The sequence below is a fragment of the Eptatretus burgeri genome, chromosome 16 (genome assembly GCF_056783735.1).
Source record: "Eptatretus burgeri isolate ZD-2024b chromosome 16, Ebu_testis_v1, whole genome shotgun sequence".
Taxonomy (NCBI): Eukaryota; Metazoa; Chordata; class Myxini; order Myxiniformes; family Myxinidae; genus Eptatretus; species Eptatretus burgeri.
The window spans coordinates 7,280,984-7,302,879 of record NC_140976.1 but is presented as its reverse complement, the minus strand read 5'-3'; the positions used below and the strand labels follow the sequence as shown (position 1 = coordinate 7,302,879).

The following is a 21,896-nucleotide window of genomic DNA, read 5'->3' as shown; positions in this document are numbered from 1 at the left end:
AACCCCACAACAATGACACGATACAGCCACTTAAAATAAACGCATTTATTGGAAATAGACAAATATTTACAAAGGACAATAATCGGTCATAATTATAAATACATGAAGGAAATTAAAGTCTAAGTCGAGGATCCTCCACACACAGACTTAATGCAGACAGGGTGAAATGAAATAAAAGAAAACCCTTCCTTTATTCTGGTAGTTGGCTTTGCCCAGAGATGGTCTTTGTGGAACTTGGAATCGAGGCTCTTTGCACGTGCAGACATGTGCAAAATGGCGCCAAGTCGCTTCTTTCGCTGCAGGACAAACATACGTCAGGCAATTCGTGAGCGCTATTCAACACCAAGGCTCGGAGACCCCGTGCTGCTGCTTCGTGCGTCAATCATCCTCACCGGCCCGCTATTTGACATACATGAGGCTCGGGGTGCATTCCTCACAATCCAAGAGCCAAAGGACAGCGTCTTGCTTCACCACACGAGCCAAAAATTCCCTCAGCACGAATACAAGAATCGTGCCGTCTTCTTCATGGGTCAAAGAAAAGCCAGCTGTAAAGCCCTGTTTACAGGCTATCTCTGAGTTACGTTCTCTCTCGACCGCGTGCATCCCTCACTCCGCACAAAACCGTTCCTCTTCTGAATTCGTCTCTCCGTCCTATTTGATCTGCCGGCTCCCATCCCCTCTTCCTCTTCATGCGTTTCAGGTCACATCCATCAATCCTCTGCCTCTGGGACGTGGCTTGCTCGCACAAAACCCAGGAAGGCGGGGCTTCTGCCTACACGTTCGGCTCCCTTGTAATTGTTTTAGGGATGTGTTCCCCACCTTTATTGCCGATCTTGGAATACAAAACGTAGGGAAAGTTCACAGGGGGGTCGATTACATACTGGGCAACTTATCCTTAATCCCTATTTAATTAACACCGCAACACCCACCGTGTGGTGACACGTAACACTTAAGCTCACAGTTTCCCTACTTAATTACATCACGATGTCTCCTACACGTCCACAGACCAAACAACTCTATTCAATCATCACTTTCCTATTAAATTCCTCCATGTACCTCACAACCATAACAATATTCAACTTTTTCCAAGCATTAACTTCCCTCTAATCTATTGGCCTTTTGTGGTCTCATGAAAAGCCTCAGCAACAAAGGACATATCATTTCCAATGAAGCAGTTGTGAATGGGTGGAATGTTAAATACATAATAATCAAGCTTGCACCAGGAAACCTTCCTCACTTTCCTCCACCCCTCTCTCCCCATTAGGCTTGGGGTTAGTGGGTTTAACTCCATGCGTAGAGCCAGGTCTCTTTGAGTGGATGCACTGGCTAAGAGGTGTAGGATCTGGAGGAACGTCATCTGCAAGTGGACCGGGTGAAGCTGGAGGTTCAGGGGGAGCTGAAGGATCTTCAGGAGTCTTGCTGTCACACCCTTGGATGGGAGCTGCAGACTTGGCAGCAGCTGGCCTTCCTGTGGATGAGAGTTACAGGTAAACAACAAAGATGGGACATCAAGAGACGAAGAGCAAGAAAGACGTTAAAAATGTAATAATTGTTGCATAAGATGTACTTTAACCATGCCGAGAGGCTCAAACCGAAATGGAATAGTCTCATTTTTGATGTGCTGTGTTTCTTCCTTGTTGTTGTATTCTCCTTGATTTCCATAAACAGCATGTTTCAGCAAATCTTCTTTCTCTGTAAACATTCTCAGATATATTGAATACTCTTTTTTTTTTCCCATTCCATGACCTCAGACCCCTCATTTCTCCTCCATCCCTCTCTCCGTGTGAATCCTACGAGGACTTCATCAAACGCATTGACTGCACAGCCAGAGAGCTTATGGCCTTATGTCGTGCACAAGGTAATGCGTCCCCCAACTTTAAACGCTCGCCTCATCCGTTTCTTTTTTGCGTCGTCCATTTTGTGAAGAACCAAACAGACATGATTGTGTCCAGGGTTCCACTCGGTGTTGTTCATTGGGCACGCTGCTTCCTTGGAGGCGTGTACGCGTCCGTTGCGCCGACTACCTCCTCGACCACAAAGGGAGTTTGTGATAAACGTTCGGAAGGTTCGGAGCCTTTTTACTCATTTCATGACTAACGATCCTTTGAATGCCCACTCTCGCATTAAAGCGCACTCTTTTTGTCTCCTCCATCCCAAAGGTTCCTTATTTGGGATTGTGCTCCATTCGCGAACTTTCTTCAGGGTCTTCCAGATCCTGGGCACTGGTTTCCCCCCCTATACCTCCTTTATCCCATGGGCCAAATCCAACTTTCAGCTGGAGCCAAGTTCTTTGTGACCCTTAACATCTTGCTGCTTCTTCTTCTTTTTAAACCCCTGTTATGCCATCTGTTTCTGCCTTTTGATAATTACTTTAGATACTACTCAGCTGAGCTTAATGTCTCTTGTGCAGCTTGATGAAGCCGCTTCAGCACATTAAATGTTACAAGATTTGATTTTGTCAATGGGATTCGAGTCCCGATCAATTTGCACAAAACTGCCGCCGAGGGCTGTTCATTGATAAACGGCAGGCGCTTCGGTAACCTGGCCAATGACTTTTGGGGGTGGAAAATGAAGTGTGATCACCATTTATACTCTGTGTGAAGCCACGATCGCGTAGTCTCGAATGCTCCGATTTGGACGAGTTTGCACAATCGAATCTGTAATGAGTGGAGAGGTATTTTTTAACAGTTGTATTGTACTTGAATTATTTAAACCTGTCCCCATGGTACAATGCAAAATGCTTTGAACATGTACACACACACACACACACACACACACACACACACACACACACACACACACACACACACACACACACACACACACACACACACACACACACACACACACACACACACACACTCTATCGGGGATTGCCTCTTCGCCCCAATGCTTGTATCCCCCCCCCCCAATGCAAGTCAAGGACCAAATCTTCCCCATTATTCCCTGCTGCCTAGATTCGTCAGGGCAGCATGGCCATGGTCCATGCTGATTGGTCCCCATGGACCATATATATATATATATATATATATATATATATATATATATATATATATATATATATATATATATATATATATATCTCTCTCTCTCTCTCTCTCTCTCTCTCTCTCTCTCTCTCTCTCTCTCTCTCTCTCTCTCTCTCTCTCTCTCTCTCTCTCTCTCTCTCTCTCTCTCTCGACTTTGTGAAGGCGGGGGTTCACCATCCTGGATATGGGGGATGTCGGTGTCACTCCTGAGAGATTGATCGGCTGTGTCCGTGCCGTGGGCTTCTCCAAGAGAACTGTCCAGGGCTACAAACACACATACGTACATGCACACACCATGAAGCGTGAATAGTGTTTTCTGTGATTATTTGCACACCCACCTTGAGGGATATGATGGTTTTGAAGTATACAGTTCAGTATTTTATTTTTTATGTTGTTTTATTTTAAATCGGCTTTCTGGTGCCGAGTCTCAACCTGGGGGTACTGTTTATGGAAGCAGAGGTTTGAATCCGGTCTGTGGTGGTCGTTCGCCAATTACATTGATTTTTGCCTCGATGCCGCAGGCCCCAAGTTCACAATGTGGCTAAAGCTTGGTTTACAGTTGCTGTTTTTGATCTCAATTTGCATTTTTTTCTTACACTTGTAACGGCGAGCATTACGCAATGAGGTATAATGAGGAGTTGTAAAACAGAGTTGAAATATATGTATAAGGACATCAATCATGGTACTTTCAGTTCTTCATTTAGTATTTAATGGCATCAAGTTGACTGTGAGAAAGCATAACCTTTGGGTTTATATCCAACCCATAGCACAGGTGAGCCTGGTTACCTGGTGAGCCTGTTGATAAGGACCAGTACAGTACTTTGTTTCGTCCTTTGCTGCATTATATCACATTTTAGAAACATTCCTTGTGGTTGTAACACTGCAATAAAAGCTCAATCGAATTGCTCTGTTGTTTCATTCCTTGCTGCCTTTGCCACTGCAGGTGGACGGAGGTTGTTTTCACCGCTGTCTGCAAGCAGGATATCTCAAGAAGTTGTAGAGAGATTTGGACGAACCTTGGTGGAAATGTTGGGAGTCTGACAAGGACTTATTGATTCGATTTTGGTGAAGACCTGGATCCGGCTCCTAGAATCTTTTAAGTGATTCCTCATCATTGAGAGATCGGGCCAAAAAGGATATATTGTTGTGGAGCCGGGCGTCGGCTGCGAGCACGACCGCTAAGTGGAGCAGTAGGGTCGACTCTACCGAACACCCGGAATCTATATCGTAACTTTCGGAAAACTCCGAGGGGACGGGTCCCTTACAGGACCGTGAATCGTCAATAATTCCACCACGTGGTACAGAGTTATTTGCCAAACTTCAAAATACCTAGACCCATGTGGCGAGCTACCGAGTATTCACACCCTCGACGGCACTCGTACGGGACGAGCCGTATGCGTGCTCGACCCGTGCGTAACCCGAGCGGATGGTTACCGAAGTCCCGTCGGTCCCAATGCCCACCACTACGGCAACAACGGCCTTCTTTAATTCCCCAACATGCACCGTGCAAAGCCAATGGAGGAAAGGACGAGGACGAGCTGAAACATTCAACAAGGGATTTATTTACTATAGGGAAAGGGGAAACACAGAGCAAAATTAAACCGACTATAAAGAAATGCAATGTACAAAGAGCAAGCACTTAACGATTTCTACTTACAGACGGGCCCACAGACAGACACACACACACACACACACACACACACACACACACACCGAGAAGGACATGGACCTTTCCGTCTCATGCGGTTTGGCTGAGACGAGCGAACCAGGCCAGCATCGAGATGCGGTCAGAAGAACCAGGCGCCAGCGAGACACGATCAGAAGAACCAGGCATCAGCGAGAGGCGAGCAGACGAACCAGGCGCCAGCGAGACGCAATCAGAAGACCCAGGCGCCAGCGAGATGCGAGCAGACGGGTGCGAATTCTCCCTTCCCGTGCCCGAGCAGATCCGCCGCAATTATTTGCTCTCCCTTCCTTCCTCGTTCTCCCGCACGGTCCGCTCATGCGTGGCCCTCGCTCATTGGGTGGACCGCGTGTTACGGCTCTGCCTTCTTGCCAAGGACCGCCCCTCAAACAAGCAGAGCAATATGGTCCTGCGTGGGCTCCGCCCACGTACGTGCTGACACGCACGCGTGCAATGGTGCCAGTGGAGGATGGTGGGAGGAGGCGAGGTGAAGGTGTGTTGTTGTAGTTATGGTTGTTATAAAAATTCTATCAAAATAACTCCGCAGCGCATGAACATTTAATTACCCATTAAACAATGGACGGGACCCTAACTAAAAACACATACTTACCGATATAACTGTTCTATAGGACCTGTATGTTGAGTGCTCATGGCTTCCAGATTCGTAACAATATAGCACGATATCTCAAAAATTGTGGACGGATTCGGATGAAACTTGCTACAGTACGCGAGTTGGTTTGGTGACGATGGCAAGCCGATGACATTTTGGTTCAGGTACAGATGCATATCCCACTTATTAGTGGTATACAAAACGTAAACTGTTCAACCTGGCAGAGGTATGCACTCCACCAAGTGCTCTACTAATTACTGTTGCTTTCAGTCAGATCAAACCCACAAATTCTGGGATACAAGTCAACCAACTTCTCCACCATAACCATGTAAATTTAGGTTAGTTTGGTGGGGGTAACTTTCTTTCACAAGTTTAATTCATCAAAACGGTACACTTCACGAGAGAAGCCAGTCAATCCTCCGATTGATGCCTGAAGATCGATCACTCTTTTAGCCACCGCATGGTCCAAATGCCATGGGGTCAGTCTCGATGTCCACAAATGAGTCTATTCTGTTTCAGTTGAATCTTACCATGATGTAACCCGTAGACACAACAGGTATGGCAGTGAACTTCCTGGTGCGATGTTATGGATAATCGTGAGGAAGATTTCGACTTTTAATCACAAAACTACCCACTTTATAATTCGGAATTCCCCTGTAAGCAGGACGAGAATTACTTGACCACAGGTGATGCTCCACCCCCTCTGATTCCTCGCACATAAACCTCCTTGTCCACCCTTCATGCACATACAGTTTTACGCTTCAAGTCCTTAAACAGCTCAGCTCTGCCATTCAGCCTGGCCCTGCGATTCTGGTCAATGGTATCCAGTGTCCCTTGAGAGACAAAATTCTTCTTTGCCCTACGGTGAGTTCCAAGACATCCACCAGCAACATCAAGGATGGTGGTCTTGAAGACACTCCACAACTCTTCAGGATCCCCCAAAGCGCCCAGACCCCCAAAATCCCCACTCAGCCTTGTCGCAAACTCCTCAGCTACCCTCTCATCCTTGAGCTTGCCAACATCCAGCCTAGGCTGGGATGGTACCATTCTCCTGGGTTTGAGCTGCAACTTCAGAGTTGCTACCACAAGCCTGTGGTCGGTATTGAGGAACTGGGCATTCCGGTAGACCCTGCAGTTCTGGATCATCCTCCAGCGACCATCAACGAGCACATGGTCAATCTCCATTGCTACACCACCAGGGTTAGAATACCAAGTCCAGCGATGAGCTTGTGGGCGCTGAAACCATGAACCGGCCACCCTAAGTCCATGACTTTTTGCAAAGTCAATGAACTTTGTGCTATTCTGGTTCACAGTTCCAGACCCATGGGGACCAACACACACCTCATAACCATCCCTATCAGTTCCAGTTTATGCGTTGAAATCCCCCAAGACTAGAAGAGTATCTCGCCTGGGACACTGATGAACAAGACTCGAGCATGGCATAGAATGCGTCCTTCATGGTGAGATCACTCACTTCAGTCGGAGCATATTGTTGCGGTTCTCGGAACCGCATGCATACAACAGAGAGGTGTCCCAAGACAGTTATGCCATTAATATATGTGTAGATAGACCCCTTCCTTTTGTTTAGCGGGACAACAGGGAGTGTGTTGCGATGGTCTAATAGTTAGGGTTATTGAATAATTTTCCCCTCCATTTCATTCCCACTCTCCTTTTCTTTTCTGAGGCAAAATCTGTGACGTGCGCAAGGTGCTGGACTCGCTTTGAGCTTCCACGACAACCCACGGTACCCTCCCCTCCGATCACTCCTGAGGTAAATCTGCCTGCTGCACCAACATCTACCCGAAACCCGACGTGTGGCGAGTCACGTGCGTTTTCGCTTCAAGGTGGGCGGGCTGCCCCGCCGCCGTGGAGGATCTGCTGCACCAACGTCAACCCGAAACCTGGCCCAAGCTGGTGGACCACGTGAGAGGTCGGGGCTAATCAAAGCGCTCGATTCGGGCGATGACGACGAATTCGACATGATCCCCTCCCCCAAGTTTCAGGCTCCGTAAAAGACGGAGAAGCTCCTCCGTCTGTGTGGTGTGGTGTTTGTGGGTGTTTTCACGCGCTGTGTTCCTGATACTTCTCTCCGCCCATACGACCTCGACCTCGCCTCCTGCTTTTTGACTCCACCCACGTCTCGCCTCGACGAACCGCCTCCTGCCTGGTCCCGCCCACTACTCCACCCTCGCACTCTGGACTTCACCCTTCCACACTCAAGCTCCTCCTTCAGAACACAGGCTCCACACAGGCTTGGATCAGAGACAACGCGACTACTGTCGGGTACCGGACCACTGAGCATCCCCTACCCCGAAACGCCCAGGTCCCGAGAGCATAACCTCAACCCTCTCCCTCCCTGGCTGCAAAAGTCCCTTCTCATTGGGGTTTCTTTTTCTGTGTGTGCCTGAGTGTGCTGCCACCTGTCTGTTAAGTAAGTCTGTAGAAGGTCATTATTTTTGTTACTGTTATTAATCTCATGTCAAGTCTGCCCTGTGTCTGCTTTTGTAAGTTGCTTGTATTATTGTCACACTCCACACCTCTCTCCTCTTTCCCTGTGTTACATACCCAATAAATCTTCACTGTGCCACTTACTTTTCTTCGCTTGCTTGTTAATAAATAATTATCATGAGGAATGTTCCCTGCTCGTCTTTGTCTTTTCTCCCATTGGTCCAGCATGGTCCGTATCCTACTCTAGCCAGGACTTTATTCCCAACGATCCGTTCCTTTTAGCCGGTACGTCCTTGGCAGTGTTGCTCGGCTGCATGCGATCCGGAAAAGTGATCTGATCCGGTAGAGTGATCCGGTTTGGGCAAGGCGTACCGAGGGCGTGGTTCCTCGGTAATTAAACCATATGATTAATTAGATAACCCGATTAACCCATAGACGGGAGGACCCGAGGTCATGCGGTTGAGTTATTGGCGTCCACGGTCGGTTAAGCAACCTGCCGCGTCATGGAATTATCCGTGTGCGACGGCCTACAATTCTGGGGAGTCTGGTGGAATCGACGTCGCTTCCCCCACCCACCGGCCCGCAACAATATACAGAGACAAGGGAAACGACACCCAAGGAGTGACGAATCCTTAGTCTCATAATACGCTCGTTGACCGGTGTTGCCGCAATTATCATTGGAGTCAGCTTATTGGACACAGCGACAGCAACTTCGTGGGCATGGTAACCATCAGAGCAACCAAACCAATAGTAGGTGCAACCACCCAATATGATCTCACCACTATCTGGTTTCCAAACCTCAGAGAGTGCTACAATACCGATGTTCAATAACAGACAGGTGATCATCCTTTCTTCGGGATATGACATTCTAGGCACCCACCCTAGAATGTGGGAGAAAATAATTATATTAATGTACTCTCAATTATAATTGTTGCTGGTGTTTTATAAATTTAATTTTATGCTGTAATGTCAGTTACAGTGGGGAGAACAAGTATTTGATACACTGCCGATTTTGCAGGTTTTCCCACTTACAAATCACGTAGAGGTCTGTAATTTTCATCATAGGTACACTTCAACTGTGAAAGACGGAATCTTAAACAAAAATCCTGAAAATCACATTGTATGGTTTTTAAATAATTAATTTGCATTTTATTGCATGAAATAAGTATTTGATACATCAGTAAAACAGAACTTAATATTTGGTACAGAAACCTTTGTTTGCAATTTCAGAGATCAGATGTTTCCTGTAGTTCTTAACCAGGTTTGCACAGACTGCAGCAGGGATTTTGGCCCACTCTTCCATACAGATCTTCTCCAGATCCTTCAGGTTTCGGGGCTGTCGCTGGGCAACACAGACTTTCAGCTCCCTCCAAAGATTTTCCATTGGGTTCAGGTCTGGAGACTGGCTCGGCCACTCCAGGACCTTGAGATGCTTCTTACGGAGCCACTCCTTAGTTGTTCTGGCTGTGTGTTTCGGGTCGTTGTCATGCTGGAAGACCCAGCCACGCCCCATCTTCAATGCTCTTGTTGAGGGAAGGAGGTTGTTGGCCAAGATCTCGCGATACATGGCCCCATCCATCCTTCCATCAATACGGTGCAGTCATCCTGTCCCCTTTGCAGAAAAGCATCCCCAAAGAATGATGTTTCCACCACCATGCTTCACGGTTGGGATGGTGTTCTTGGGGTTGTACTCATCCTTCTTCTTCCTCCAAACATGGCGAGTGGAGTTTAAACCAAAAAGCTCTATTTTGGTCTCATCAGACCACATGACCTTCTCCCATTCCTCCTCTGGATCATCCAGATGGTCATTGGCAAACTTCAGACGGGCCTGGACATGCGCTGGCTTGAGCATAGGGACTTTGCGTGCGCTACAGGATTTTAATCCATGACGGCGTAGTGTGTTACTTATGGTTTTCTTTGATACTGTGGTCCCAGCTCTCTTCAGGTCATTGACCAGGTCCTGCCATGTAGTTCTGGGCTGATCCCTCACCTCTCATGATCATTGAGGCTCTACGAGGTGAGATCTTGCATGGAGCCCCAGACCGAGGGAGATTGACTGTTATCTTGAACTTCTTCCATTTTCTAATAATTGCGCCAACAGTTGTTGCCTTCTCACGAAGCTGCTTGCCTATTGTCCTGTAGCCCATCCCAGCCTTGTGCAAGTCTACAATTTTGTCCCTGATGTCCTTAGACAGCTCTCTGGTCTTGCCCATTTTGGTGAGGTTGGAGTCTGATTGATTGAGTACCGGACAGCTGTCTTTTATGCAGACGAGTTCAAACAGGTGCAGTTAATACAGGTAATGAGTGGAGAATGGGAGGGCTTCTTAAAGACAAAACTCACAGGTCTGTGAGAGCCGGAATTCTTACTGGTTAGTAGGTGATCAAATACTTATTTCATGCAATAAAATGAAAATTAATTATTTAAAAATCATACAATGTGATTTTCAGAATTTTTGTTTTGGATTCCGTCTTTCACAGTTGAAGTGTACCTATGATAAAAAATTACAGACCTCTACGTGCTTTGTAAGTGGGAAAACCTGCAAAATCGGCAGTGTATCAAATACTTGTTCTCCCCACTGTATGCTTTCCTTTACCCAAGAGTGTTTTGACCTAAATGTTGATAAAAGGAATGTCTTGCTATGGGACAAAGTGACCTGGTTGATAACAGCAACTTTTGCCGTAATTATGTCATTTGCTTTTCACCGAGAAGACACGCATTGCATTTTGGAGTTCTTTGGCTAAGGCTTGTCAGCCCCCTCCACTTTCCCATGAAAGCATATAAATACCAGGAAATGTAATCTTGTTTTAGTGCAAATCATTGAAGATGTTTTACCATCTCAGTGGCTTGTACTCCTTGGTACTGGCCAAGTACCAAGTTAGAATAAAACTTTTTTTTTTTTGTATACCTTGGTCGAGGCTCGTATGAGAGCTAACACACAACTCACAGCAAGGAGGCATGAGACAAGAGGGGCGGGAGTGGAAGGGATAAAACAGTGGGGAACAGACACATTAGGTGAACTGTGGAAGGGAGAGGGATGGGGATGGGACGGGGAACATGGCGAAGAGAAGATGGACATTACAGGGACTTTCAGGAAGGAAAGCAGGGGAATTGAAGGAAGTGGGCTTGGGTGGATTATCGGGGGTAGAAAAGATCGAGGATTTGGATGGGGGAAGATAAGAGGTGGTGGTGAACAGCTGTTTTGAAAGCCTGGAGGGAAGAATGGGAAAGAATAGAGTGCGGAAGTTTATTCCAAAGGCGGGAAAAAAGAGGAATGAAAGAGTGAAGATGAGCAGTAACTCGTGATTTTGGTAGTTTTACCAGAAGGGGGTTGTTGGCGGACCTTGAGCGCCCTGTGGAAATGTGGTGGGGACAAATCGCAGAGAGAGCAGGGGGGGCAAGGCTGGAGAGGAGTCGGTAGAAGACAGAAAGACCACCGACCAACCTGCGGTGATTGAGTGAGAGGCCCAAAGACTCAGCTTCATTGCGGGAGATGCCGATGATCTTAAATGCCCTGGTTTTGACAGCGTGAAGCCGAGAAAGGTGGGAGGCAGGAGCACACCAGCCCAGAGGGGAGAGCAGTACTCCATCAGGCTACGGACAAAAGCTTTGTAAGTGGTCAGGAGCTCAAGAGGGCCGAGGAAGGACTTTGCACGATGGAGGATTCCCGGTCGGCGACTGGCTTTTGAGGCGAGGTTGGAAATGTGACTTTCCCAGGAAAGGTCATGGCAGATAGTGAGACCCAGAAGCTTGAAAGAAAGGGCTTCTTCCAGAGGATTGTTGAGAAAGTGGATGGGAGGGTTTTCTAAACGGTCCTTTCGAAGAGACATAGTGAGAGTGTGAGATTTGTCTGGATTGAAAGACATGTTCCACGTGTTGGACCAGTTTGTGATTTTATCCAGATCTGCAGTGAGCGAAGAAGCTGCTGCTTGCCGGTCTGAGGGATGACAGATGGTACGGCAGAGGGTGGAGTCGTCAGCAAAGAGAAATAGAGGATTTTCCAGAGAGTCCGAGAGATCATTGATGAAAACCAGAAAAAGAACAGGGCCCAGAACGCTACCTTGAGGAACTCCAGCCTGCACAGGAAGAGGGGATGAAAGAACTCCATTTAGGGCCACGCGTTGACTGCGACAGGAGAGGAAGTCTGCGAGCCATGAGTGGAGATGGCCTTGGATACCATGGGAAGAGAGTTTGGTGAGTAGGGCAGGGTGCCAGACTGTCAAAAGCACGTGATATGTCCAGGGATACGGCTCGGATTTCCTGTCTGGCATTGAGGACCTCCATCCATTGATGGGAGAGCAGAAGCAGCATATCCAGGGGTAGAGTGACCTTGTCTGAAACCAAATTGATGATTGGAAATCAAGCCATTGGAGAAGAAGAAGGATTTAATGTCTGAAGCGATGATGGATTCCATCACCTTGCTGATGATTGGGAGAAGGCTGATTGGTCTGTAGTTACAGGGATCTGTTTTTGCACCTTTTTTATGCAGGGCAGTGATGTTAGCAGATTTACAAGCAGATGGCAGATGACCTTGGGCAAATGAGAGGGTGAATAGAACAGAGAGAGGGTGAGCAAGAGCAGAAGAGCAGGTTTTGAGGACATGTGGGCTGATGCCGTCTGGACCGGTTGCAGAATCTGACTCGAGGCTTGAAAGCAAGCTCTCCACCTTGTCAGGAGAAAAGGACACAGAGTCCAGGGACAGTTGGGTGCGACTGGGTAAAGTGGGTAGTGATGGGTTTAGGACACAAGATTTAGATGCAAAAACCAAGTTTAGGCATTCAGCCTTTTCACGTGCGGTATCAGCAGTGCGGCCATTTGAGGTAAGGGAGGGGATGGAGGGGGAACATACACCAGAAACAGATTTGATTAAACGCCACCAGGATTTTGAGGAGGGAGAGAGGTTTGAGAGTTCAGACTTGAGATGAGAAAGATGTTGTTTGATGAGCATAGAATACAGCGTAGAATAAAACTCTCTGATGTAATGTGCTTTCACGTTGTGGACAGTGAATTAATCGGTGTCTTTGATTTGAGTAACAGGATTTACATCGAGTCGGTTAAAACGGTTAACTAAAAGTAAGTTTAAATAAAATAGAAAGAAATAAATTCCACAACTATTTGGGGGCTCGTCCGGGATGTACTAAATCCCTGGAGGCAGTCCATGGTCTGGAGGGACGGCAATCGCTTGAGCATGGTAAGCAGAGAGCGTTCGCCCTTTCCCTCTGACGGTGTGGCTGTTCTTAGCAGGTAATGTACATCGGACAAAGGAAAGTACATGTCAGAGAATTTTATTGATAGGTCTGAGGGGATCCTTTGAGAGGGTCCACCGTGGTTCGGGTCCGCTTCAACCTGGGGCTGAACAGAGATCAGGGATCTCTTGATGGGAAGCTAGAGTCTTCGCCGTACCTTGAGCAAGTTCGGTACTCAGCTCACTGTGCTGTACTGGGTACAGTAGAGGCATTGGGTAAAAGCTAATCCCCTCTGGCCAAAGGGAGGGAGGTTGGAATACCACCTCCGCGAGGGGTTCGAGACCCAGCTCGCTGTGTGAGTGTGTGAGCGTCGTGAAATGTTGTTAAAGAGTAATGAGATTGGCCACGCAGAGGGACATGCCTGATATATGTTTGACAAACATGGGCTAGATAGCATAGTTCCGATGGCGCAGCCGCTCAAGGACGAAGAAGCGGGCGCAGAGGGAGATGATGGTACAAGGCAGGAAGAGGCTCGACGAGGAGCCAGAGGAGTAATGAGAGGGAGAGAGGGAGAGAGAGCTCCTCTTGGTGGCAAGGTCGGAGTGTAGACTCGATCCAAAGGCCACGTTGAAGGCTGCGTTCAGCTCGCAGTCTCTCCAGAGACGTGCAAGCAATATATCGAACAGCGTCATGCTGAGACTGATTTCCGACCCAGGTAAATGGGCCAGGTAAACGAGCAAGGACAATGGTTAAGTGGGAAATAGATAAGTGTTACCTGTTTGTTCATTATACTCACTGGAGGTTTGCTTGCTGTGAAATTGTTGCATTGTATTGTGTGGAGGTGTTACGGATTTGTAAATGCAATGATTTGCACGAAACCCTTTATAGGGTGCAGGAGACGATTGACCGGCTGGGAGGGTGGATGGTGAAATATGCGTACTGAGTAGAGGACACCCTGGGCACCGAAGTAGTCGGCCAGAGTAGGCCATGGGTCCAAGCCACCGAGTTAGTGTAATGGGCACGGGTACCCATGGGAAAGGGCACTCGGAGCGCCAACATGCCACGAGGGCATCGACGGGGAAAATGCCAGGAAGGGCATTCCCCACGTTCATAGGGAGCTGGTAGGCTCAGAGACAGCCTCAGGGCTCGGGGGTGCCATGGTTATAGTTCGGCAGAGGGGAAGTACCTGCCAGTTGAGCCACGAAATCGTGCGGGAATGCGGGAGAGGATTTGCGGGCCAGGCCCAAATTAATAATGAACACCAACACAGGCGACGGGAATCGTAGTTGCTGGGACACAAGTTGAGTGTTCCAACCTGGAACTCTTGTATGTTTGTATTCATATCTGAGTTGTATGCACACTGATTTGCATTGATCTGCATGTGTTGCTGAGTGAGTGGAGAAATGGAACGTCTGCGAGTCCAATAGATTTCAATGGAATAAAAAAGTGCTCTATTGTATTTTGGCCTTGAAAGCTTGTGGGAGTGCATGTGTGATGGAAAATGGAGATAGAGATTGGTCATCACCAATCGTATTGGATTGGTGATTGTGAAGACTTTGGTTGAGGTGAGTTGCACACACCCCTTCCAGAGGAAACGAGGCGACCGATTCTGCACAGGTTGTTGATTTACAGTGCGGGGCAGATGTTGTGGAGAGTGTTTTGGGATGCTGTTTTGGCTTTGAACACTGTGGGTTGCATGCATAATAAATGGATGGTCTCCTCAGAGCATCATTTGAATGCAACCTTTTGGTAATAATAATGATGATGGCTATTGGCTATTGTGCTACTGTGTTGAGATGCACATGTCATGTCCGGTGACGTGTCAGAAATGTTTCCAAGATTTTAGATTTGAATTGTAACCATTGTACTTTAAAGATGTGATCTAAATGTAGAAACGTGATTTGGAATGATTTTAAAATGATTTGATGATGTTCAGCACATAAGGCGATTCACAGATGCCCTCGGATGGACGTTGAACTAGGCGTGCTGTTTTTATTAGTCTGAGAATGTTAAAGTTGATAGATGAACGAAATCATGTTACCTCTTACAATGATCGATCTGTTCACCTTGTGTACAATGTACAGACTGTCCGCCTGGTGCTCCTTAAACAACATTCCAAACCTTGCCAAGCCACGGTCGAGCTTTCTGTGCGGGAAACAGACAAAAAAAAAACCACACACACATCTGTTGTCTTTATATGAGCCTCTATCTGTTAGGGTAAATTCATAAGATTTAATTTTATAGACACTGAAGATTTATTGATTTTAAAAGAAAATATTTTATTGCCACAATAAAAGACCATAAAGCTGTTTAAGCGAGATTTGACAAATGATTTGACAATTTTTGTCACCTGTTTAAAACAAAGGTTTAAACTGTATTAATTTGTTTTGATAAAGGAAATGGACTTGTATCAAGAAGGTCAGAGGATGTGATTAGATGGCTCTTGTGTGTGTGCTGGAATATTGCAGCATGTTGCTGTTTTGGTGAGAGAGATGGACATTGTCAGAGATTTATGTTGATAGAAATTGGTTAAACATTATTTTTCGAGATATTTCAGTTCCATTTCAACATGAAAGAAATGGATGCTCATCAAGTTAATTAAACAATGTTAGCATTTTGGTATTGTTTAAACTGTTTGGAGAAATTTGTAACCATGTTATCAAAGTTCTTGTTTCCAAAATGGACACTCTGCAGCCAAAGTGTGATCTGCAGCTCGGCAACTCGAATGACGCCATGCCGACAACAACGGCGTGGAACTCTCATCATGCTGGGTTTGCAGAGCCCGAAAAAGACTCCAAAAGAATCACTCTGTGACCACAATGATAGCCATGCTACTCTTGTTTAATTACTCCTGTGAATTAATATAAGAATGTGTAACTTAGCTTTGAATTATTTTGGGAATCGATTTTGTGAATTATAATAACCTAGCCCACAGGTGTGTTTTGCACACTGTTTTGTTTTTGACCTGTTTTGGTAGTGATGGGGATAATCTTATGGTCAAAAGGACCAACAAGTGAAACTCATGATCATGTTTGCATGCACTGGGTTTGTTGTCACATGCATAAACATGGAGTTGTGTGCGATAACTGTGTTAGTTACTTTCAGACAGCTCATAAAAAAAAACTTAGGGAAAGAAAAGAACGAACCATGATGTTTCTTTTCGTTATAATTGATATAAACTTTTGTTTGAGATTACAAATTGAGAATCCTTTGTACCTATGGATCTTGTTAATCTGTTCATTGAGGATAGAGAAAAGTTACTGAAAATTGAATCAAGATAATAATATATTAAGTTAAGGAACATAATATTGAAAGAGGGTCTGCGTTATTAAATTGATCGACAGATTGGTCAACATTACATATTAGAAATCAAGTTATAAGGGGAAAACAGCATGGTATTTACATAACCATAATGCAGAATGACTGAAAAAATGGTGAGACCAACAGCAATCATGAAATCAATAAAATGGAATCGGGAATTGTCCCATGTATTGGAACTGTATTGCTCTCACTGATTAGGAGCTGGTACTGACCTGACTGTAATTTAAATAAAATGCCTCTACAATTTGTAGAAAGACAAACAAAAGGATAAACAAGAATTATGTGGAGTACGAAGGCATGACCATGTGATATGGAAATAAATGTTAAATCGGTCAGAATAAAATAATATTATTGAAAAGAGTGCAATGATGCTACAAGGCAATTTAAATATTACTTGTGTTATCTGTCTTCTGCTTAATTGGACAGGCTGTTAGCGTGATTTTACAGCGTGATTTTTGATTAAGTGGTACTTATTGTACGTTTACTTAAGTAAGTTGAGGTATTTCTAACACTGACTTGACTATCTTTTATCAGTGCGAAAGTGCTAAGTTAGCTGGAAGTAAATAAATAATGGCAGTTGCTCTGGAACTGCTTGTGAATGAAACTGTGAATTGTTTAGCAGATATGAATGTTAAAATGGTAACTGTGCAAAATCGAATCGCTTTGGATTCGGTACTTTAAAGAAGTAGCTAACTTTCATATTTTTGTATAGATGATGGAATATTTTTGGTGAAAAAATTCTTGATTGCAAATTGGAACCCTGATAAAGACTGTTGCCCTTTCTACATGGAAATAGCAAATGAGATGAATGTTTTGAGTATACATACAACTGAGATTTCTGCATATTTTAGCATGTCATTTAGGGAAATAACAAGGAAAAGGATAAAATATTGACATGACATGTAATGCAAGTTGAATGCTTCTGTAAAGAACCTTTGTCAGTCTTGTTGAAATACATGAGCCCATGACGTTAAATCGATGCTTAACCTTGATTTTGTTTGTTTCGGAGTGTTGAGAGCAGTTGAACCATGCAATGTATGATTTCGTCTAATGAAGCTTTGAAAGAACTTCCACCGAAAGATTGGACGATGGGGAGAACCCAGATTTGGGTGATTGGGCATTCAACACGTGATCATGAAACTACCCCCTTCCTGAGGAGATAAGATGAGCAATGTGGTGAAAAAAAAAGAAAACCCCACTGAAGAGAAGGTTGGGCAAGTCCTAACGTCACCGTTGTGTGGTGCCTGCCTGGAAGAATGTCCTCAACCACACTCGTGGATTGCTGCTCTGCAGATACATCGTGAACTTGCTGTGGTTGCTTCAATGCACAACGAAGGCCCTGAAGGTCCACACGGCGAGTCATCTGCAACATGTGTTCAATGGGCGGGTGGGTCTCGTGCAGCAATCGCGGCTGCATCTAATGTGCACAGCTCATTTGGTGAATCAAACCTGATTGCACAAACTGCTGCTACGAGGCCCCAAACTCTGCTGGGGCTGGATCTCTGTTCACCTCTCGAGCCCAAGCTTCAACCTAGTGTTGGGCCCAAGCTCGTACCTGTCAAGATCTACCTTCTCTTCAGCTCAAGGAGTGCTTCGACTGTGTTTTCCTTTGGGTGCTCTATCTACACCCTGACCTGTTTATCTTCTGACTTCAGGTAGCATGTCTTTTCAATTTGTGACACATGTTGATGAACAGGCCATTAATTAAATGGAAACACACTCACTAACCTGGCTGGGACACTATTGAAATGGTCGTCATCCAGCATTCTTCTGATATGAGCACTCGCTGCCATTGTTGATTGAACTTGTGTAACGGATATCTTTTCTCCTCCAGGAACGGGGTATGGTGATCATGTGTAATATAATTATTCAAATTTTCCTGATAAGGAAAAAGGGGGGAATTGTGGGAGAAAATAATTATATTAATGTACTCTCAATTATAATTGTTGCTGGTGCTTTATGAATTTAATTTTTATGCTGCAAGTCAAATTGGATGTCAGTTCTGCTTCCTTTTAGCCAAGAGTCTTTTGACCTAAATGTTGATAAAAGGAATGTCTTGCTATGGAACAAAGTGACCTGGTTGATAACACCAACTTTTGCCATGATTACATCATTTGCTTTTCACCTAGGAGACACATATTGCATTTTGGAGTTCTTTGGCTAAGGCTTGTCAGCCCCCTCCACTCTCCCATGAAAGCATATAAATACCGGGAAATGTAATCTTGTTTTAGTGCAAGCACGTGTGATGTATACCATCTCAGTGGGTTGTACTCCTTGGTACCAAGTAAAATAAAATTATCTGATGTAATGTACTTTCACGTTGTGGACAGTGAATTAATCTGTGTCTTTGATTTGAGTAACAGGATTTACATTGAGTCGGTTAAAACGGTTAACTAAAAGTAAGAAAAATAAAATAGAAAGAAATAAATTCCACAACACACCCTACCAAACACAGGCAAGCTCGTAGCCATCGCTGGCAAACTAACCAACCAGATTCCTGCCACAATCAACTACTGAAACCAAACCAGCAACCAACGATACAGCCAAACCAGCCGAAATAACCCACCTATCCACATTGACATTTCAATTATTTTGATTTGCATCGATTTGTACATTTAAACGACTTCATCTTGCTCACAACAAATCGCATGATGCAGTGATTGGGCGTCCTATTGGTTGGCAAGCCAAACAAAAGAGAAAAGGTAAACAAGACCCAACAAGGCCAAATAATTAACAAAACCTTCCCTCAACTGGATGCACACTCGCCTCTAAGCTGTCTCGTCTGGGTTTGATTCCGCACCTGGTGTTTCACATGATGATTGGAACATTTCAACCAGGAGTACATTTTACTGAATAATTCAATTGGCATAACAGATCTCTGCTATCCCACCCCATCTGCCAGTAAAACACAGGGATTCCCATCAAGGCCGAATTCACCCGCGGGGCACGCTCATCATGCACTCCGTCTAAAATCATCGTACAGTGCACTTGGAATGTGGCAGGGAGGCCTCTTTCTCCCATCTGCCAATAATAATGTGGAACTATTGGCAAAAGGTCATTGTACCTTTTGTTTCCCAATAAATTTACCTTTCTTTTTTTTTGTATACCTTGTCGAGGATCGTATGAGAGCTAACACACAACGCACAGCAAGGGGGGCATGAGACAAGATGGGCGGGAGAGGGAAGGACAAAACAGTGGGGAACAGAGACATTAGGAGATCTGTGGAAGGGAGAGAAATGGGGCAGTGAACATGGGGAATAGAAGATGGACATTACAGGGACTTTCAGGAAGGAAAGCAGGGAATTTGAAGGAGGTGGGTTTGGGGTGGATTAACGGGGGTAGAGAAAATCGAGGTTTTGGATGGGGGGGGGTGATAAGAGGTGGTGGTGAACAGCTGTTTTGAAGGCCTGGAGGGAAGAAAGGGATTGAAGAGAGTGTGGGAGTTTATTCCAAAGGCAGAAAAAAAAGAGGAATGAAGGAGTGAAGGTGAGCAGTGATTCGTGATTTTGGTAGTTTTACCAGAAGGGGGTTGCTGGTGGACATTGAGAGCCCTGCGGAAATATGGGGAGGGGGATGGGGACAGATCACAGACAGAGCAAGGGGGACGAGGAGAGAGATAGAGATAGAGATAGAGATAGAGATAGAGATAGAGATAGAGATAGAGATAGAGATAGAGATAGAGATAGAGATAGAGATAGAGATAGAGATAGAGATAGAGATAGAGATAGAGATAGAGATAGAGATAGAGATAGAGATAGAGATAGAGATAGAGATAGAGAGAGAGAGACCCAAAGACTTGTGTTTGAACTACTGGTGAAACGTTCAGAGCATTGGGACCTGAGTGCATCGGATGGAATGACAGTGACCCCAACCCACTTGACACGTCCCGCTGATACAGACGACGTGGATTGGCACCCCGTTAGCTCAATCGAACCAACGAAGATGTGAGCCATTCACTACACGTGAGATTCAGATTTTTTACGATGATGGAAAGAAAGGCAGAACGAGGTCAAATTTCAAATGAACTAAACATACAATAATCCATTCACAAATAAGCTGTAGGTTCTCCCACCAGTATATATGGCTCGAGGAGACGCGCCCTCTTGTGTGCGTGTGCATTGACTAGAAATGGGTTGGAGGGGTGAAAAAAAAAATCACTCATACATTATAACATGGTGAATTAATTTTCATATTGTTTGTGTAGAGGGTTTGCAGAGCTATCCCATAATAGCGTGCGCACAACCATGTTGGTTGTATTCACCTCCCCGGCGATGATGGCATCAATAGCTCCACAATCTATCAAATAATTTACAACTTTAACCGCACAAACAAAGGCAAATATTCGAAGAGATGTTGGATCACCGGTCCACGACACTTTTTCACGAGGTTTTCAACATCACATTTAAAGCATTGAACGTGACGTGTATTTTACCACCGCAATGGAACCTTATCAAATGCACAAAAAGATATCACGTTAACTTTCTGTCACGCCTGCAGTCAGGCACCTGCGTGGTCTCCGTGCCCACAACCCATTCCCAAGCTCACACAATTCACAACACATACAAAAAGGTGAATTAGAAGCTCCACAGTGTGTGATTTGTGGAAAAGTTCTCGGAAATCGATCTATGAAGCCAAGTCTATTGAAGCGCCATTTTGATTCTGTTCATCCTGAACACAGCGACAAGGACTTTTTTCGTCGGAAGGAAAATGCCATGACAGCAGTTTTCAACAGCAGTCCATGGCAGCCGTAAAGGCATCCTACTTAGTCGCACTGCGAATTGCAGAACAGAAAAAAAACCTCACACCGTCGGTGAAAGCCTCATCCTTCCCGCCACAAAGGATATCGTACGTCTCAAGCTGGGAGAACAAAGCGCCAAGAAACTCAATTCTCTTTCGTTGTCAAACAACACAGTTCAGAGGCGCATTGAAGAAATGTCAACCGATATTCGTGACCAGGTGGTGGCAGAAATCAAGGCATCTCCATGCGGATTTTCTGTGCAATTGGACGAGTCAACTGGCGTGGCAAATTGTGCCCAACTGTTAGCGTTCGTTCGGTACGTGCATAAAGCCAAGTTCAAGGATGAAATACTATTTTGCCGCCCGCTTAAAACCACAACGAAAGCAAAGGACATTTTCGAAGAGGTGTCTTCAGTCTTTGATCAAGTTGGGCTGCCATGGGTTGACCTGAAAGGCTGTACTACAGATGGTGCTCCAGCTATGTTGGGGTGCAGATCAGGTTTCCAAATGCTTGTGAAGGCAGTTGCTCCTGAAGTGTGCGGCCTACACTGTACGATCCACTCGCAACCACGGCGACTTACTCTCGCAGTCGCCGAGTGCAAAGCCGTGCAAGGAAAGGACATCTCGCCACGCACTCGCAGCCAAGGCGCTCCCCAAGCCATTGGCTGACGTTCTCTCAACCATGATCAAAATTGTGAACCATGTGAAATCCCAGGCTCTCAATTCGCGACTTTTCAAGAAACTTTGCGAGGATTTCGACTCCGACCATAAAGTTCTCTTGTTCCACACTGAGGTGAGATGGTTATCCCATGGAAATATGGCGGAGCACGTGTTTGAACTGCGAGCTGAGCTTCGTGAATTCTTTGAAAACGATGGAAAACCA

General features: G+C 45.5%; 2 protein-coding genes across 9 annotated transcripts in view; one reads left to right on the top strand and one right to left on the bottom strand.

The window, feature by feature from the left end:
- Window positions 1–2,859, top strand: part of UBASH3B (ubiquitin associated and SH3 domain containing B) — a 47,808-nt gene extending 44,949 nt beyond the window's left edge. For all 8 annotated transcript variants that reach the window (XM_085859860.1, XM_085859856.1, XM_085859859.1 and 5 more), the window contains 4 exons: window positions 1,265–1,487; window positions 1,752–1,858; window positions 1,953–2,065; window positions 2,160–2,859. In XM_085859860.1, the coding sequence (XP_085715986.1) occupies window positions 1,265–1,487; window positions 1,752–1,858; window positions 1,953–2,065; window positions 2,160–2,303 (587 nt within the window). In that variant the 3' untranslated portion in view covers window positions 2,304–2,859. The remainder of the gene's footprint in view (window positions 1–1,264; window positions 1,488–1,751; window positions 1,859–1,952; window positions 2,066–2,159) is intronic.
- LOC147010422 (uncharacterized) overlaps window positions 31–21,896 on the bottom strand; it is a 33,983-nt gene continuing 12,117 nt past the window's right edge. The window contains exons 2-3 of the mRNA XM_085860353.1: window positions 14,997–15,100; window positions 31–1,468 (exon numbers count right to left, since the gene is read on the bottom strand). The gene's annotated coding sequence lies outside the window, so the exon portion shown is untranslated. The remainder of the gene's footprint in view (window positions 1,469–14,996; window positions 15,101–21,896) is intronic.